The 17059-nt window shown below is 48.3% G+C and overlaps 3 protein-coding genes and 1 long non-coding RNA gene across 4 annotated transcripts; 2 read left to right on the top strand and 2 right to left on the bottom strand.

Moving 5' to 3' along the window:
• Nucleotides 1-944: 944 nt before the first annotated feature.
• On the top strand, nucleotides 945-4378 carry LOC123110524 (chaperone protein ClpB1). Its single transcript, XM_044531063.1, has 7 exons — nucleotides 945-1473; nucleotides 1660-2478; nucleotides 2601-2783; nucleotides 2871-3211; nucleotides 3285-3564; nucleotides 3636-3833; nucleotides 3910-4378. Exons 2-7 carry the CDS (start codon nucleotides 2308-2310, stop codon nucleotides 4159-4161), a joined length of 1425 nt encoding a protein of 474 aa, XP_044386998.1. The 5' UTR covers nucleotides 945-1473; nucleotides 1660-2307; the 3' UTR covers nucleotides 4162-4378.
• Nucleotides 4168-7373, bottom strand: LOC123110525 (uncharacterized). Its single transcript, XR_006453450.1, has 3 exons — nucleotides 6991-7373; nucleotides 6396-6513; nucleotides 4168-4299 (listed from the first exon to the last, which is right to left on the bottom strand). It is a non-coding gene; the product is annotated as an uncharacterized lncRNA (long non-coding RNA).
• A 628-nt stretch (nucleotides 7374-8001) lies between these two features.
• LOC123110522 (wall-associated receptor kinase-like 14) lies at nucleotides 8002-13465 on the top strand. Its single transcript, XM_044531061.1, has 4 exons — nucleotides 8002-8973; nucleotides 10804-10845; nucleotides 11259-13203; nucleotides 13291-13465. The coding sequence occupies exons 1-3, from the start codon at nucleotides 8136-8138 to the stop codon at nucleotides 12482-12484; spliced, it is 2106 nt and encodes a 701-aa protein (XP_044386996.1). The 5' UTR covers nucleotides 8002-8135; the 3' UTR covers nucleotides 12485-13203; nucleotides 13291-13465.
• Nucleotides 13466-13470: 5 nt separating this feature from the next.
• On the bottom strand, nucleotides 13471-15279 carry LOC123110523 (octanoyltransferase LIP2p2, chloroplastic). Its single transcript, XM_044531062.1, has 4 exons — nucleotides 14911-15279; nucleotides 14339-14615; nucleotides 13851-14001; nucleotides 13471-13761 (listed from the first exon to the last, which is right to left on the bottom strand). The coding sequence occupies exons 1-4, from the start codon at nucleotides 15090-15092 to the stop codon at nucleotides 13478-13480; spliced, it is 894 nt and encodes a 297-aa protein (XP_044386997.1). The 5' UTR covers nucleotides 15093-15279; the 3' UTR covers nucleotides 13471-13477.
• Between the last annotated feature and the right edge of the window lie 1780 nt (nucleotides 15280-17059).

Genomic DNA, 17059 nt, shown 5'->3' with positions numbered 1-17059 from the left:
AGTTTGCTCACACGCCCTGCATCATGTTGTTGCCAGCTGCGCTGTGTGGGCAAACCAGTTTCTGTCCACACAGTCACCACCTAGTCAATACGCGTATGGGCGAACTGATTTTCGCCCACACGACACTCCTATATTGTGGATGGCAACTGCAGTTACGCGGACGTGACAACTAGGTAAACAAACATGGCAATTGTGATTCTTTTGGTAGACGGCAACTGCAGTTGCGAGTATGTGGCAACCATATAAACACACATGGCAACTGCGATTAACTGTACATGGCAATTATGGTTGGACCACACGTGGCAACTAGGTAAACACACACGGCAACTACTGTTTGACCATATGTGGCAAGTAGTTAATCACACACGGCAACTACGGTTTGATTACACGCGACAACTACCATAAATTAGACATGGCAACTATAGTTAATCAAAACAGATAGAGTTGTCATGCTTTTACAACTACACTTGTCATTCCGGATAATTACATCTGCCAACCAGGATGGCAACTAAATCGTCATCCCACGGGTACCTAACGTAGCTGCGCTAGGACGTATGGGCATTTTTGTTTCGTGCCACACACGCGAGGTGAAGACGAGTAGTACTTGTTGGACGTGTGGCACAAAGTAGCCGTGTCCACATATATGGACAATTCTAATGTCCGTCCACACATAACCCGTGTGGGTTGCCTCCTGCTCACACCACACACGATGTGTGGTCAGACCCTTTAAGGGCATGTACAATGGTTGATAAGATAGTCTTATCTTAAGTCTTGCATGTAATTTAGAGATGACAAAAAAAATTGTCTACAATGGATCATATCTTAGCCTTATTTTCAATAACTAGTAATTTCTAAAAATATGGTGAGACATATTATGCTAAGAGATCATCTTTTGTCTTCTTTTAAATAAGAGAAGACAAGCTTGACACTTTGAGTCCTAACCGGGCGTGACCAGACCGGGTTCAAGACTCTAGCGGCCGAGCCTGCAAGTCCGAGGTGAGAGGGCTGTGGCGGCCTGAGACGCGAGCGGTGCCGGCGGAGAATTGAACAGGTCGAGGGTCCAGGGTGTCGGAGAGGAGATAGCGCCGGGCTGGGACTCGAGCTGCGACGGCGCGGACCTGACCAGGTCGAGGCGACGAGGCACCCAAGGCGGCGGCGAGCGGCACACTCGGACTCGGGCGGCGCCGGCGCGCACCTGACCGGGTCGAGGCGACGAGGCATCCAAGGCGGCAGCGAGCGGCACACTCGGACTCGGGCGGCGCCGGCGCGCACCTGACCGGGTCGAGGAGACGAGGCATCCAAGGCGGCGGCGAGCGGCACACTCGGACTCGGGCGGCGCCGGCGCGCACCTGACCGGGTCGAGGCGACGAGGCATCCAAGGCGGCGGCGAGCGGCGCCGGTGCGTACCTGACCAGGTCGAGGCGACGAGGGTTCCAGGCGGAAGCGAGCACTGGAGCAACCGCGCGAAGAAAGGTAACATTTTTTCTCCGCCCCTAAGTTCCAAATCGAGACGGCTACGGTTTGGGAATCCGACCGTGTATAGAATTCAAAGTCTAATCCTAGTAGAACACAACATCTGCGGTACTTGGTTTCTATATCTTATATATATATAGACGAACTAATCCAACGTTTTGCCCTGTGCGGCACAATTTTCAACAGGCTATCGCTTGGCATCATGGGAGGGTCTAAGTTGGGGGTCGAGGCCTCGCGACATTTGACAAGGGTTTGGCGAGAAATCGAACCTGTGCTCTGGCTTGGAGCAACTGCTGGCTTGTGTTGGGCAGCGTGGAGGTACTACCGATACCGTGCCTGCCTATGCAGCTTCGGCCGGAAGATGGGGGGATCATCGGGGGGGCGAGGGCGATCCAGTGATCGGGCGTGACAAGGAGATCGACCGGGTCATATGCATTCTCTGCCGCCGGACCAAGAACTGCGCCGCGCTCGTCGGGGAGGCAGGGGTTGGCAAGACGGCCATCATCGAGGGCCTCACCCAGCGCATTGCCAGTGGGAAAGTCCCTGCCAACCTCGCCGGAGCACGTGTGGTGGAGGTCGACCTCGGAGCCATGCTGGCCGGGACTAGTCTCCGTGGCATGTTTGAGGAGCGAATCAACGACGTGATAAAGAGTGCGGAGGCTGGGGATGGCAAGGTGATCCTGTTCATCGACGAGATGCACATGCTTCTTGGTGCTGGCGACGTTGTCGGTGGCACGGACGCCGCCAACCTGCTGAAGCCGGCGCTGGCCCGTGGCCGCATCCGCTGCGTGGGCGCCACCACTCTCAAAGAGTACCACAGGTACATTCAGACGGATGCCGCACTCGAGCGGCGGTTCCAAAAGGTTCATGTTAAGGAACCAAGCGTGCAGGCGACCATCACCATTCTGCAGGGGCTTAAACAGCGGTACCAAGACCACCATGTCTTGGAAATTCAGGATGCTGCTCTGGTTGCTGCCGCAGAGCTTGCTGGCCGCTATATCACTGGTACGCGCAGAATTTTACTTTGTTTCGTCAGCCTGCGATGTTTGCATTGAGTTGCATCCAAATATGTATATATGCCGGAGAAAATTGATGGATTCTATTGATGTTTGTATTGTAATCGCCAGTTTCCTGACAAGGCAATTGATCTGATCGATGAGGCATGCGCTGCCACAAGGATGCTGGTTGACAGAGAAAGTGAAGCAACTGGCACCAGGACGCAGAGTTACAACAAAAAAGAAGTGACTGCACAAAGTAGATCCATAAAAGCAGTGAAGAAAGGAATTGTTGGTCCGAGTCAGGTCGCACAGGTAGGCATTCCTAGCCTGGATAATTTCCATTATTTCAGTGTGTTGTACGCATGTCATGTTCCATTCTTATTTTATAATGTCTTAAAGGTTGTGAGCCTGTGGACTGGAATTCCTGTCGCTGCTATTGATCGAGAGGAGAAGGAGAAACTACTACACTTAGCAGAAAAATTGCATGAGCGAGTTGTTGGCCAGGACGAGGCGGTCAATTTGGTTGCACAGACGGTCCTACGTTCCAGAGTCGGCCTTGATCAACCGGGCCAACCAATAGGTTCTTTCCTCTTTTTGGGCTCGACTGGTGTTGGAAAGACAGAGCTTGCAAAAGCTCTTGCCGAGCAGCTATTTGACAATGAAAATATGTTGGTTCGCTTTGACATGTCCGAATATGGTACGAAGGGATCTGTGTTGCGCCTCATTGGAGCACCTCCAAGGTTTGTACATTACCACATCATACCTAGTGTTTAGTTTGGCTGGTTTTAATGATGCTCTTGTGTATTCTTACAGCTATTATGGTTATGACGATGGAGGACAACTGACAGAAAAAGTCAAGAGTCACCCGTACAGTGTCATCCTGTTTGATGAGGTGGAGAAGGCGCATCGCGAGGTGTACAATGTTTTTCTTCAACTCCTTGATGATGGTTTGTTGACCGATGGCAAAGGCCGAACAGTAGATTTCAAAAACACCATCATCATTATGACCTCAAATCTTGGGTCAAAGCACCTTGCAGCAGGAATGGTTGGAAAGAACACAATGCAAGAAACACACAATCTTGTCATGAAAGAGGTTTGTGAACCCTTTGCTGCCCCTGTAAATGCTGAAGTAGCCTTGGTGTTGATTGTCGTATGTTTTTGCAGGTTCGGAAACGCTTCAAGCCCGAGCTTCTCAACAGGCTGAGTGAGATTGTGATATTTGAGCCGCTTTCACGCGACAAACTGAAGGAGATTGTGAAAATCCAGATGAAGGGCGCTGTTGCCAGAGTAGCCAAGAAGGGCATCTCTCTACACGCGAGTGATGCTGCATTGGACGTTATCTTGTCAGAGTCATACGAGCCAGTAAGTAGAGCAGCTTCTTTTCTGAAATCATACACAATCTTTGGTAACTAACTGTTCATGCTTTGTGTTGTCACAGATGTACGGCGCAAGGCCTATTAAAAGGTGGATACAGAAGAATGTGATGAACACCATCTGCGAGATGCTTGTCAAGGGAGAAGCCGGCGAAGGCTCAACAATCTCCATTGATGCCACCGACCACAACAAGGGGCTCAAGTATGAAGTGGTGAAGAAGGCGGCAGATCCTTCCGGCAACATCTTGGTTCCAGCACCAGAGCCTCTTGCTTGCCCTGACGAGGAAAGCGATGATTCGGTCATGGTCACTTCGTAAACAAAGTGTCTTGTGTAGTGAGTAGCGACACCCCTGAAAGCCAAGCTGGATGATGAAACTACTAATGTTAGGAGCGGCCCTGCGTCGTTGTGTCTTTGACCATTTCGAGCAAATAGTAGTACTAGTAGATCCCTGCATCTGCACCCAAGTGCGTAAACAGTATATTCAGAAAATATAGCAAGCAAATTCAAAAAAAGAAAAAACTGATACTTTGTGACACCAAAGCGTCTCAATTTTTCTTGGTGCTTTGTGACACCAAGCTGGATGCTGAAACTGTTTCTGCTAGGAGAGGTCACGGCTAGTGAATTCAGTCTAGAAATTTTCCATGATAAGTCTAGTATTATTGCGACATGACTCTAGGCATTTATCTTCATCGGGGACTGGATTTTCTTTTCAATTTGTACCGCAACGGAACGGCTTACGTGAAATCCTCGTAAACTTCTAAAAACCAAGGGGGTCGTACGCAAAAATGCTAGATATACAAAGACTTACACGCTTTTACACGCTTCTTTCATCTAACAACCAATCATAAACCTCTCCCCCCTGATTTCCAGGGGGGTGGGCTGCCCCGCTTACCTATTGACCAATCAAGGTTAACCATCCTGTAAAAGCCTGTAAATCGTTTGTACGTGTAGCATTGCCGGGTCGTACGTGATGCATATGTGTCATTTAACTGAGTGTTTCCCCGCGTCATCAGCGTCAGATAGTTCAGTTTACGCACAAAGTCGATGAAGCCAAATATATGTAGCCTAGATTACTACTACATGTTGCCGGTCTTGTACATGTTGGATAGAGACTTCGAGAGTGAACCTACATGCATATGTGAACCAAGCTGAACTATATAGCGAGATGATCCTTTACGCAACACGGATTGTCCGGTTGGTGGATGATTTCCATCGCTGACAGGGATACGTCGAATGGAGTATTTGGTGACCAAGAAGCAAGCAAAACAATTAGTACTGCTTGGTCGATGGGGCTCTAGTTTGGCTCTTTCGATCATCGCTAAATGCCTTTCAGTACATGGTCTGTCAATCATCTCAGCACTTTGTAATCATTACACCCGTGACCAGATTGATGCTAGTGCACACAATTAAGCATCATGTCGACCACTGAAGACTAGCAATTTTTTATTGATATGATAGTTAGGAAAAATCCCAAAATTTTATTTGATATTGTAGTTAGGAAATTTTGCGATGGCAATAAATCTAAATTTGCCATAGCAAAAAATAAAAGTAAAATTTGAGATGGGAACAAAATTAAAGAATTTTCCATCGCGTTATAGGTAAATTTGCCATGTCAATAAAGATAAATTTGTCATGGCAATGAAAAGGTACATTTTGCCATGCCAACAAAAAGTAAAAAAAATTGTCAAGCTGCAAAGTAAAATTAGCCATGTCCTTACAAAGGTAAAATGTTACGATGATCAAATTTTCATACATTTATCATGTGACTATTTCCTAAAAAAATATTTCAAATTTTGCTATGATGAATGAGACACGCTTTTGGGGAAAATTGCCATGGGACCAAACCACACAATTTTGCCATGCTAACAAATTTGCCGTGTTCAAAAAAAAATGACCATGGCAAATTATTCACCATGGTCCACCAAGTAAAGACCCATGGTACACTTTGCAAGGTCCAACATTTTTTTGCCATGGTAACAAAAATAAATTTCCCATAGTCAAAACGTAAAGTTCCCCTGATAAAATCATGAGGGTAATTATTTGTCTACTACAGATGGTAACTATGAAAAAGTTTTAAAAATTGCCATGTCCCATAAACTAAATTTGCCACTGTTTAGAAAGCCAAATTGCCATAACCTATGAAACTAAATTTACCATGATTTAATGAGGAAATAATTGGAAGTCTTGTCATGTGAGTGTTGCAACAAGACCTAAATTTGCCACGTTTGAAAGACAAAAAATGTTATGAATTTGCCATGTGAAAACTCAAAAAAAATTATAAATTTGCCATAGGTTGAAAAACACGATTATAATGATCTCCTAACAAGATTATGTCTTTTATCACATTTTTCCATGGATTAGATTAGCCATGAATTAGAGATCATATTACTAAGTTTGTTGGAAAATTGTAATGATTACATGACAAATTTAGGATTGTAGGGATATAGTTTCTCTTAAAACACATGACAATTTTTTAACAGAATACAGACGCAGACACTCATACATATCCACATACACTCACACATATGAACACACACATGCACAGTGTACCTTATAAGCACCTCTGAGACTGAGCCGGCACGTCATCTTGATATTGACGAAGTCGTCATAGACGCCTTCGTAGTCGACGGGAACGTCTCCTCCCAGTGAACGCACATCGCCGGAAGGCCTGAATCCAGAAAAATGCGAGCACTAATGTCAAGTCCAGGACTTGAACTCTGGTGGGTCGGGGATATCACTGTCATCCTAACCATCCAACCACACGTTGGTTTACCTTAAAAAACACGTTTGTTCGCCACATGACAAACTTAGTTGACATGGTAAATTTATCTAAGAATGCAAAAACTTGGTTATTTGCAAAACATGGCAACTAGGTAAATCTGTAATGTATCCTCAAGGACACAAGCATGGCAGATCGAAAATGATATGTTGATGAATTGATTGTTTATTGCAGTTGCAGGAACACTAAAAATAAAATCATGGCAAAAAGTTAGTGTGAGATGGCAAGTTTAATTCATTGAAATCATGGTAACTTTAGGAAAAAAAAACTGTAAATGAAGAAGACACACGGCACAACTGACAAATAGAGCGGTAGAACAGAAACAACAAACACTAGAATTGACATGAGACCGGGGGCAGGAGAGACCAATGAGGGATTGCGTGGTCCTCCCCACGCGTCGACGGAACGGAGCGCCTCTGTGCCTAGCGCGCATTTGCACCTCCTCCGCCTCCTCCTATCAATCATCGACGGCGAACACCGTAGCCTCCGCCGCCATCCTGCACCTTGGCCGCCAATGCCACACCATCGTCATCGCCACCACCAGGATGGTGTCCCAGATCTCGCCGGCCATCTACACCATCTCGAGCCCCATTCCGCCTCCCCAGACACCAAATATCTGAAGAAAAATCGCCGGGGAATGACCGGGATCCGTGCACCACACATTGTCGTCGCACCCTCACACCGAGAAAACGTCGAGTGGAGCTTGGCTTGGTCGCCATGGGAGGATAAGGCAAAATGAGAGACTGGATGAGATGAGAGGGGAGTGATAGTTGTCGGTGAGGGGAAGGGGAAAAGTCAGTTCGGTTCCACCTTCCCATCGAACAATGCCAAGAGTTGACGTGAAGCTAACTTTGCGTCGTGTTGAAAATCCGGCGGCAATTAACACGTTCGACGGCCAAATTATTAGTGATTCTGAAAAGAAAAATGTGATCCAAAGGAGGCCTTAGTCTTTTAGGGAATTCTAGAAAGGACGTCATAAAAATATGTAGCCTACTCAAAACCGAATTAACCAACACTAACCGTCCACCATATGATAAATTTCTGGCTCGCTAATAAGTCGCTTCTGAAAACGATCTTCGATATTTTTTTCCCAGTCTCTATTATGATATTTTGGGTAATGGATGGGAATACAAACATATTTTCCCCGCAAAAAAATCGAAAATATTTGCATGGAGCCCACGACAGAGCCAAAAGATGTGTATATTCAAGCTCATTTGCGTGCCACACTTTTTTTTTTTGCGGGGGATTTGCGTGCCACACTGAATAGTTGAAAATCAACTTTGTGCTACTGATACAGGACCCACTACATGGCGTGCTAGTGATAATATAATAGTCAAAGGAGAATCGACTCAATATTTTTTTGGAAGAAGATATGAAGAAAATGTTAACAGTATTCATGACTGTTCCCCTTGACCATTTTGTCCCGAATAGTCGAGCTCACCTACAACCCATTCAAGCAAGCAACTGCACCTACCAAAATCTCTCTCCATCTCCCTCTCTCTCTCCCTGAAATGGCAGGCTCTAGTTGGTACAAATCTCCAGGTGCGTACGAGATGCGCCGTCTCGTCGTCCTTCTCCTTGCTGTCTTGCTTCCCCATGAAACCATCTCCGCCGCGGAACCTTCCGGCGGCGGCGGCAGGTGCATACGCCGGTGCGGCAGCACCACCGTCCCCTACCCTTTCGGCTTCTCCTCGAGCTGCCCCATCGCCTTGTCCTGCGACGGCAACGCCTCCGTCTCGCTACTTCCACACGAAGGAGGAGATAACGCCACGTCGTCCCGCGTCATCGCCTTCAACCCCACCAACTCCACCGTACTGGTAGCCCTCCCGCCGTCGTGCAGCCGCAGCGTCTCCCACGCCGAGAAGGCGCTCTCTGGCCGCAACTACGGTGTCTCGTCCCGCACCGGACTGTTCCTCGGCGGCGGCTGCCAAGGCAACACGTCCTTATGCAGCGTGCCGGCGGCCGTCATGTCCAGGCTCCTCCGCACGGCGCAGTGCGGTAACGACACCTCTGCCGCCGCCGTGACGTGCGTCTCCTCTGCTACGTCGAACGACACCGCGGCGCCGGACCTGTTTCTGCGGTGGGAGAAGGTGGAGAAACCAAAGTGCGACGACCTGCTGACGTCCACAGTGTTCATGTACACGGAGGAGGGGACGGTGTCGCTGGAGTTCGGCGTGGCGGAGCTGGGCTGGTGGGTCAACGGGACGTGCACCCGCGGCGGCGAGCCTTGCGCGGCGAACGCGACATGCTCCAACGTAATAACGCCGTCCGGGGAGAGGGGGCACCGGTGCGAGTGCGTGGCGGGGATGGAGGGCGACGGCTTCTTGGCCGGCGACGGATGCTACCACGGTGAGTCTTGACTTCTGACATGTGAATGCTTCCAAAATGATATACAGGCCACATGGATCAGCCCACGATATATCTCGCGTTCTGTTACCGGGTGGGTCCCGGTGCCGCTGTGCGCCACGTCAGCTGCACTCACAAGTCGTGCATGCGGTCTATCATGCGCGACATAATCCAATCTCAGTAGTTCACACGGCCAAAAAAAAAAACTCAAACTAGACGGCTACTCCACTTTCCTAAAGGATTTCAGACAACGCTTTCTTTGCGGGTTGTCTAGGCATCTTCAAATCAAAGTAAAATTGCTCCGGCATTGTGGGTGATCAGTCCCGGATACTAATGTCGGATGCCGCCATTCAATGTTAAACGCATATATTTCAAACAATTTTTCAACTAATCGGATGGAATTTACACAAACCGGCAGAGATTCATCAAAATTCTGATAGGAAGTAGTAGAGATTATCCATACATAGCATGCAAATTTAGTCTACTGCGACAATGCTCAAATTCGACGAGCTTAACCGGATGTCCAACAAGTTTTACATCAACGGATCATGTCGTCCCACACATACTGCCTTTTTTTTCGAAAACATATCGTCCCTTCAGCTTCATCCAACAGTGTGTTTATATAAATGACCGTCCCTCTGTCCCGTGGTACATCGCGGCAGCTCGTGCGGGCAACATAGTATGCGGGCACCAAGGTTAGATGTGTGTTTGGTTCTAGCCGCAACTAAGATAAGTTTTTTTTTTAATGAGCAGTAAGCTCCACAAGTCATAGATACGAAATTATGACAAGATTTCCTAAAGCAAGCCAAAGTGTGGCCAAGAATTTAAACAACACAAGTAAGACAAGCATGTCAAAATAGTGTGGCAATGCATGGTAAAGACATACATAATCCAAACATGCCCATAATCTATGAACCAAAAGTTGCCTAGCATTTTCACTAAAATACACCAATTAGGAAATGTACAATTAGACTTAATAGTGTTCTTTCTTTTTTTTGGCCTCTGGATATAGTAGTGTTCAACGAGTGTGTGTGAGATTTTTCACTATTTCAGACAACTAAGAATGAGCACTCTTCTCTTATACTTGCGTACTCCCTCCATTTCAAAAATACTTGAAGCTTTAGTTTTGTGCTGACATTATGCAAACAGAAGGTATGGTTTTACTCTATTTTCTCATGTCTTGTTAAACCTTTCTTTTCTCTCTCTGGATCATAACCAAATAAAATTTCTCGGGGTGTCAAAATAACTTTATAACAAAAATATATCTACGACATCAAATAAATGAGAATATATATTAGGTTAAAGCTAATTTAGTGTTGTAGATGCTGGTATATTTTTTCATAAATTTGGTTAAACTTGATTTTTTGACTTAGAATAAACCTAAAACTTCAAGTATTTTGGAACAGATGGAGTAATAACTTTTGTCTATATACAACATTAACACTACTAGAAGTTAATTCAGGAAAAATTGATATTTGAAGAATCATGGAAATTTTAGCACTAGCAATGTCGGGACATATAAGGTGTATTTTTACTGTGGGGTATTTTGTCGGTAGTTACAACAACAAAGTTATAAATAAAAATAAAATCCAACGATAGCAATTTTTCGTCACAAAAGTAGACATAATGGCGTACATGGGCCACCATTGTTTCTAGTTTCACATTTGTGGACTTTGTGCCGAGCTTTGAACATGAGATTTTCAACATGATTATGAGTTATGACAAACAGGAATCGCCTATGGCAAAAAATGGCTGGATCCGAACTCTTCTGACCCAGAATATAAATGATGATAGCTACATACTGATGCAACGTTTTTTGTTTTCCCCGTGCAGCTAAGCGGGTTCCCAAGAAGAAGGTGGCTTTCATCGTTGCAGGTAAAAATGTTTCCTGACCTGGTCATCATGCATTTACGTACACGGCGCCATGTAGAATACTGATGGGTCAAGATGCTTCCGGTCAAGGCCGTTGGTTCCATCTGTGGAAACGCCTGCTTGCATGTTTTGACTACTGACCTGGCTAACTAGAATAGAAACAGATACAAAAGCTGAAAGGGGAAATGGGAAAGGAAATGTTGAATTTGGTTCAAAGAATTCCACTGCTTGGCTTGACCAAGACAAGAATCACATTCAGAACTTGAGAAGGGAGTACTTTTCGGGGAAGAAAGATTAGACTAAAATCAACCCTTCATTGCACTTAGTAGCATAATGTAATCAGTCATAGTTGTGTAAAACTACAGTAGTAATATTCAGTAACTTGGGCTGTCACTGACGCTGTATGTTAATAGCAGGTGTCGTGGTGGGCGTGGCGGCGGCGGCCGGCGTGCTCCTGCTGCTCTGCTGGGCACGACGCCGGCGCTCTGTCGGCAAGGGGCGGCAGGGCTCCAGCCGGCTCGCGGCGATGCGGCTGCTGTCGGAGGCGGCGACGTCGAGCGGCGTGCCGGTGTACTCGTACAACGAGGTGGCGCGCGCGACCAACTCCTTCTCCCACACGCACCGCCTCGGCACGGGCGCCTACGGCACGGTCTACGTCGGCAGGCTCCCGGCGAACTCGACGGCGCTCGTGGCCATCAAGCGCCTCCGGTGCCGCCACGACGACCACGACGACGACGGCGGCCGGGCGGTGGCGCTGCTCCTCAACGAGATCAGGCTCATCTCCTCGCTCAGCCACCCCAACCTCGTCCGCCTCCTCGGCTGCTGCCTCGACCGCGGCGAGCAGATCCTCGTCTACGAGCTCGTCCCCAACGGCACCCTCTCCCACCACCTCCACGGCGGCGGCGACGCCACGCTGCCGTGGCGCGCGCGGCTCGGCGTCGCGGCGGGCACGGCCGCCGCCATCGCGTACCTGCACGCCGCGCGCCCGCCCATCTTCCACCGCGACGTCAAGTCCGGCAACATCCTCCTCGGCGCCGACCTCCGCGCCAAGCTCGCCGACTTCGGCCTCTCCCGCACCGCGCGCGGCGCCGAGGACGCGTCGCGCTCGCACGTCTCCACCGCGCCGCAGGGCACGCCGGGGTACGTCGACCCGGAGTACCACCAGAGCTTCCACCTCTCCGACAAGAGCGACGTGTACAGCTTCGGCGTGGTGCTGCTCGAGCTCATCACCGCCATGAAGGTCGTCGACTTCGGCCGGCCGGCGAACGAGGTCAACCTGGCATGCCTCGCGCTCGACCGGATCGGCAAGGGGAGAGTCGAAGAGATCGTCGACCTGGCGCTCCTCCGCCACGGCGAGGAGTGGGTCATGGAGTCGGTCCGGCACGTCAGCGAGCTCGCCTTCCAGTGCCTGGCGTTCGACAAGGACGTCCGGCCGTCCATGAGCGAGGTGGCCGCCGAGCTGTGCCGGATCAGGGACGCCGCACCAGGCTCCGGCATGACCGACCTCGTCGCCGACGTGGGGCTCGATGGACCGGGCACCACAGCGGCGAAGAAAGCCCGGTCGCCGGTGTCGGTGCAGGACGTTTGGGTCAGCGACCGGAGCTCGCAATCGACCAACGGCTCCATGCCACGCTTTGCGTAGCCAAGTTATATCCCACGTGCACCCAAAGTAGATGAAAATGTAACTTAAACAATTTTGGGGGGTGAAGTTTTCCATGATGAAGATTGTTGTACCTGTACAGTTGCACATGTACTGGCACAAGAACAACTCACAGGAACAGCGCCATAGAAATCAGCAACTTAGGTTTGACCAACGCGACAAGATTGCCACAAGAGCACAAACTTTGGTTTGATCATCATTGCAACAAGATCAGCACAAGAGCACAGAGTTGTTCCCATCCGAACCATATTCGCCGCAGCATTGGAAATACCTAATAAGTTTTACAAGTGAATCATATTCGCCGCAGCATTGGGAATACCTAACAGTTTTACAAGCTGCAGAATCGCACAACTTATCCGGACTTCGTTTCCTCCACCAACCGCGCCGGGCCACATAGAGCTTATCCACACTTGGTTTATATTCCTATAAATGCTGAACCCACGGAGAGCGAAGGAGGCACACTAGCTAGTCCAGTCCAGAACAGCATACTACACTTCCAACAGGGGCTCAGGGATCAACTGAAGAAGAAGAATACAGGATGTGCTACAAGGTGGAGTGCGACAAATGCGGCAAGATCACCTGGAAGGGGTGCGGCAAGCATGTCGCTTCCGTCTACGAAGACATCGAGAAAGGAAAGCACTGCACCTGCAAGGCGTGGCCGGGTGTTGACACAGAAGGGTCGTCCTCGAACACCAAAGAAGGTGACGTGCTTTTGCTTGAATCTTTTTCATCTGTCCAGAATCGCAAGACAGATTTACTGAGAATGGTTCCCGGGGCTGTACTTGCAGGTGGAGGAAAAGCTTGAGTTCTTGCGCAAGGATCACTAGTTTTGCAACTACTGGACTGAATGAGACTGCAGTTTTGAATAAAAGCTTGCCTCTGCTATCTGCTCTGTATTTGTTTCTGGCTTCTTCGCCGAAGTCACTTTCGATGATCTAATAAAACATTCTGCAGTTGATCGATTGTCTTATCTAGCTAAAGACGCAAATCAGGGCTGGGTTCCAGAGAGAGCTGGAAAAACTCAGCAAACTCTTTGATCAATGATTCATAAGCTATATCCATTAGCTCTGCATCATTAAGTTCTGTACCATTGGAAGCCTTCTGTAATATCTGCTTAATGCTACCAACACCACGGCCCTTTATGCCGCAGGGAACAATGTGTTGAAAAGGGGTTAGGTCAGTTGTGACATTTAGCGCTAGACCATGATATACTATCCATCTTGCACACATAATTCCAATAGCTGCAACTTTCTGCTCACCTGGAGAGGAAACAGAGTGTACAAGTTAAGAAAGATACGTAATAAACATGATAAAACACTTTGCAGTATCCAAAAGGATAATAACATACCAACCCAGACACCAGTGAGGCCTTCTATTCTTGATGCCTTAATAGAGAATGCAGACTGAAGGGCACGAATGATCACACCTTCAAGTGATCTTTGGTACCAGACAAGATCCTTCTTCTGATACCGCAAATTGATAATCGGGTACAGAACAAGCTAAGCAAGCAAAAGAATTGACTGTAAGAAAATATAGTGTTAAGCTACAAAAAGCATGAATAACTGAGATTTTGTATTCAATATTTCAAAAGTCAGGAAGTTTGTTCTTATTTGAGAATGTTCACAAGTTGATTCTAACCAAAAAGGTTATGGAAAACCTTATTTGTTCATTATTTACTTCCCTTTGAAGCTTAGGTTTATTTCAGATTTAACTACCTTGAAGCAGAAAACTAAATTGGGAACAATGCCGAGCACAAGTAAAACAATGTGAACTACACTGTCAAACCCATGATACAACTTTTTTCTTATTGAAATTGTAAATATAAGTAACAAATACCTGTCCAGGACCATGATATGTCACCTGCCCAGCACGATCAATACGATGAATCTCAATAGGAGAATCTTCTATATTGAAATTGAGGTACTTCTCGTCGTTGCCGTTGCCCAATGTATAGACCGGTGGATGTTGCAGTGCGATTAAGGTGTCCGAGTGATCTTCATCTGTGTCGGTGTCTATGCCTACCAACGCTTTCCTCCTCTCAACAATGGACTTCTGCCAACCCCACGAATCAACATAAGGAACTATCTGCCGATGGAGATCAAAGAGCTCACACCTGTTGAATACAGAGAATGTCATTCGCCACGATAAAAAGGCAGACATGCTACAGCAGTGCTCACAGCTTCGGTCCAGGTGGTAATGCAGACGGCAAGCCTATGATTACACAAATTATTTGGAGCTACCTAGACTGTAAATTCATCATGATTCATAAGCTTTAGTTACTTCAAATTACTACTAGTCACTGATGCATCTCTTCGTAGCTGAGACTGATTGAAATTGTTGGCACGGCCTCTGAATAAAACTATAATAACCACAGCAATTAAGATTCGCGAGTCGAGACTCGAGAGTACCTCCTGCCGACGCGGGCGGCACCTGTGACTGGGGCCGCGGCGGCGATAGGGCCGGAGCAGCAGCCTTCGGCGAGGTCCAGCCTCCCCCCTCGGGAGCGCGCCGAGGAGCCCCTGGCTGCGGCCGGGAAGGGCAGGACGCCGTGGCAGAACGGGGCGGAGACCGCCATGGCTGCAGGAACCATGCTCTCGAGTATGGCTGCAGCGGAACCGAGCCCGCGGGGACTGGACTTGTGCGCCGGCGCGCGGCGGAGTCGCCGAGGAGGAGGGAACCTGGGCCGGCCTGCCTGGATTGGATGGGCGCGAATCGAATCGCACGGCACAACGGCAACGCCGAGATCACACTTCTTTCTTTTTGAACTGGAACATAATGATTCCATTACTCAACCGGCGCAGCACTCTCGCTGGCCACCAAAACGCCGAGATCACACTGATTTTTTTAATATATTTTTTGCGGTGTAGATCACACTGATTTAACAGAGTCCGTTAATAGGAAGTAGTACTTGTTACGCATAAACTTTACCTGGTGAGGAATTGATATTATTTTTCAGGACTAGTTTTTTCTACAGAGAGAGAATTTTTAGGGATAATTCCTTTTTAGCAATGAAAACACTTTCATCAACTCAGGGATACAAATAATCTCTGTCCTAATAGAAAGCCAAACATGTCGGCCATAATCTAGCCCTATCGCTGCCTTTGTTAAGAGCATCTCCGATAGATAATAGATGATGTATATATATTATACTTCTTCCGTCCCAAAATTCTTGTCTTGGTTTTGTCTAAATACGGATGTATCAAGTCACGTTTTAGTATTAGATACATCCGTATCTAGACAAATTTAAGACAAGAATTTTGGGACGGAGGGAGTAGAAAGGTAAACGTTGCGAGCCGGCAGACCGGCCGAACTTTCGGCCGGCTCGCGAGCCACGCTGGCTCCAACGTCCACGAAACAAACCCCCGCATAAGATATGTGTACATGGTGGACCTCACACAACCGCCCCCCACTCCTATTCTTATCCTTTCCCTGGCCTTCCTTTTGGCTTTTCTTCAACCTCCAGCCGCGGCATCCTCTGCTCTCCAGAACCACGATTTTCTCTCCTCTATGTTGCTCACGAACCACCACTAGCTCCCCTCACCGGCGGCCATTGTTTGTTGCAACCAACAGGTACTGGCGGGGGAGACCGGGGGGAGGGGAGGGGGGGCTCTGGAGATGCTGGAACCAGAGTCCACGGCTCCACGCGTGCTGCAACCAGCACGGCCGGCGGTGAAGACGACGAGCTCTGATGCTGCAACTAGAGATTTTTATTGCTGGAACCAGACGGCAGAAAAGCTGCAACCACTTTTGGCGGGTGCGGGAACCGGACGACGTCGAGTTCGTTTTTGCTGGAACTGGCAAAAAAAATTGCTGGAACCGGCAAGATTTTTTGCTGCATGGGCAGGTGAGAGTTCTTGCTATGACCGGCGGCGGCAATGTGTTTTTGCTGGAAACATGGATAATTTTTGCTACAACCCGCATGTGTTTTTGCTACTGCCGGCAAAATCAATAGATTTTTTGCTTTGGCTGAGATTTTCTTTTTTGCAACGGAACACGATGGTCTGAGCGGACGACGGCGACGAGCGGAGGCGGTGATGCGTGGAGATGCTGCAACCACAATGGGAGCGAGCTGGAACCGGCCGGTGGGTGAGCTGCAGTCAGCCACTGGGGACGAGCGTGGTCGACACGGGTGGTCGGCGAGCAGGAGCGGCAAAACGACGGGCATGGGTGGCTTGGGGTCGCCGGCGAGCGTGGGTTGCAAGGGGGACGAATGCGGCGGCCGGCGAACACGAGGGATTTCTGTTTTGTTTCCAAATCATGCGCTTTGACAGAAGGGAGGAAGGAGAAGGATCCGATATGACGGTCGTAACAGGGCAAATCGGACGATAGGGCAGCGACCGGCCCAAATTTGGGTCGGCGCACCGGCGCCTATCATTGCCCTTATAGAAATACGCCTTTTACATCATCATGGACAAAAACGGTGCTCCAACGTGTAATGTAGATGTAAAAAACATTACTTCAAGTTTTCTCTAGATGCAAAGTAGATCACTTGGTGATGCAACAGTTGTTCGAGTAAATCTCGAGTAAGCCCGAGTAGTCGCAAGGAACTTTCCCGCA

This window comes from Triticum aestivum, chromosome 5B, assembly GCF_018294505.1.
Source record: "Triticum aestivum cultivar Chinese Spring chromosome 5B, IWGSC CS RefSeq v2.1, whole genome shotgun sequence".
NCBI lineage: Eukaryota > Viridiplantae > Streptophyta > Magnoliopsida > Poales > Poaceae > Triticum > Triticum aestivum.
The sequence above is the reverse complement of the archived record's forward strand: the minus strand, read 5'-3'. Positions and strand labels throughout refer to the sequence as shown.

Coding starts and splice junctions, on each gene's coding strand:
- LOC123110524 (XM_044531063.1), top strand. CDS start 2,308: ATGCCGCACTCGAGCGGCGGTTCCAAAAGGTTCATGTTAAGGAACCAA. Junction 2,784..2,870: donor GTCCGAGTCAGGTCGCACAG/GTAGGCATTCCT, acceptor AATGTCTTAAAG/GTTGTGAGCCTGTGGACTGG. Junction 3,212..3,284: donor CTCATTGGAGCACCTCCAAG/GTTTGTACATTA, acceptor GTATTCTTACAG/CTATTATGGTTATGACGATG.
- LOC123110522 (XM_044531061.1), top strand. CDS start 8,136: ATGGCAGGCTCTAGTTGGTACAAATCTCCAGGTGCGTACGAGATGCGC. Junction 8,974..10,803: donor CGGCGACGGATGCTACCACG/GTGAGTCTTGAC, acceptor TTCCCCGTGCAG/CTAAGCGGGTTCCCAAGAAG. Junction 10,846..11,258: donor GGTGGCTTTCATCGTTGCAG/GTAAAAATGTTT, acceptor TGTTAATAGCAG/GTGTCGTGGTGGGCGTGGCG.
- LOC123110523 (XM_044531062.1), bottom strand. CDS start 15,092: ATGGTTCCTGCAGCCATGGCGGTCTCCGCCCCGTTCTGCCACGGCGTC. Junction 14,002..14,338: donor CATATCATGGTCCTGGACAG/GTATTTGTTACT, acceptor TTGCTTGCTTAG/CTTGTTCTGTACCCGATTAT. Junction 13,762..13,850: donor CCTCACTGGTGTCTGGGTTG/GTATGTTATTAT, acceptor TTTCCTCTCCAG/GTGAGCAGAAAGTTGCAGCT.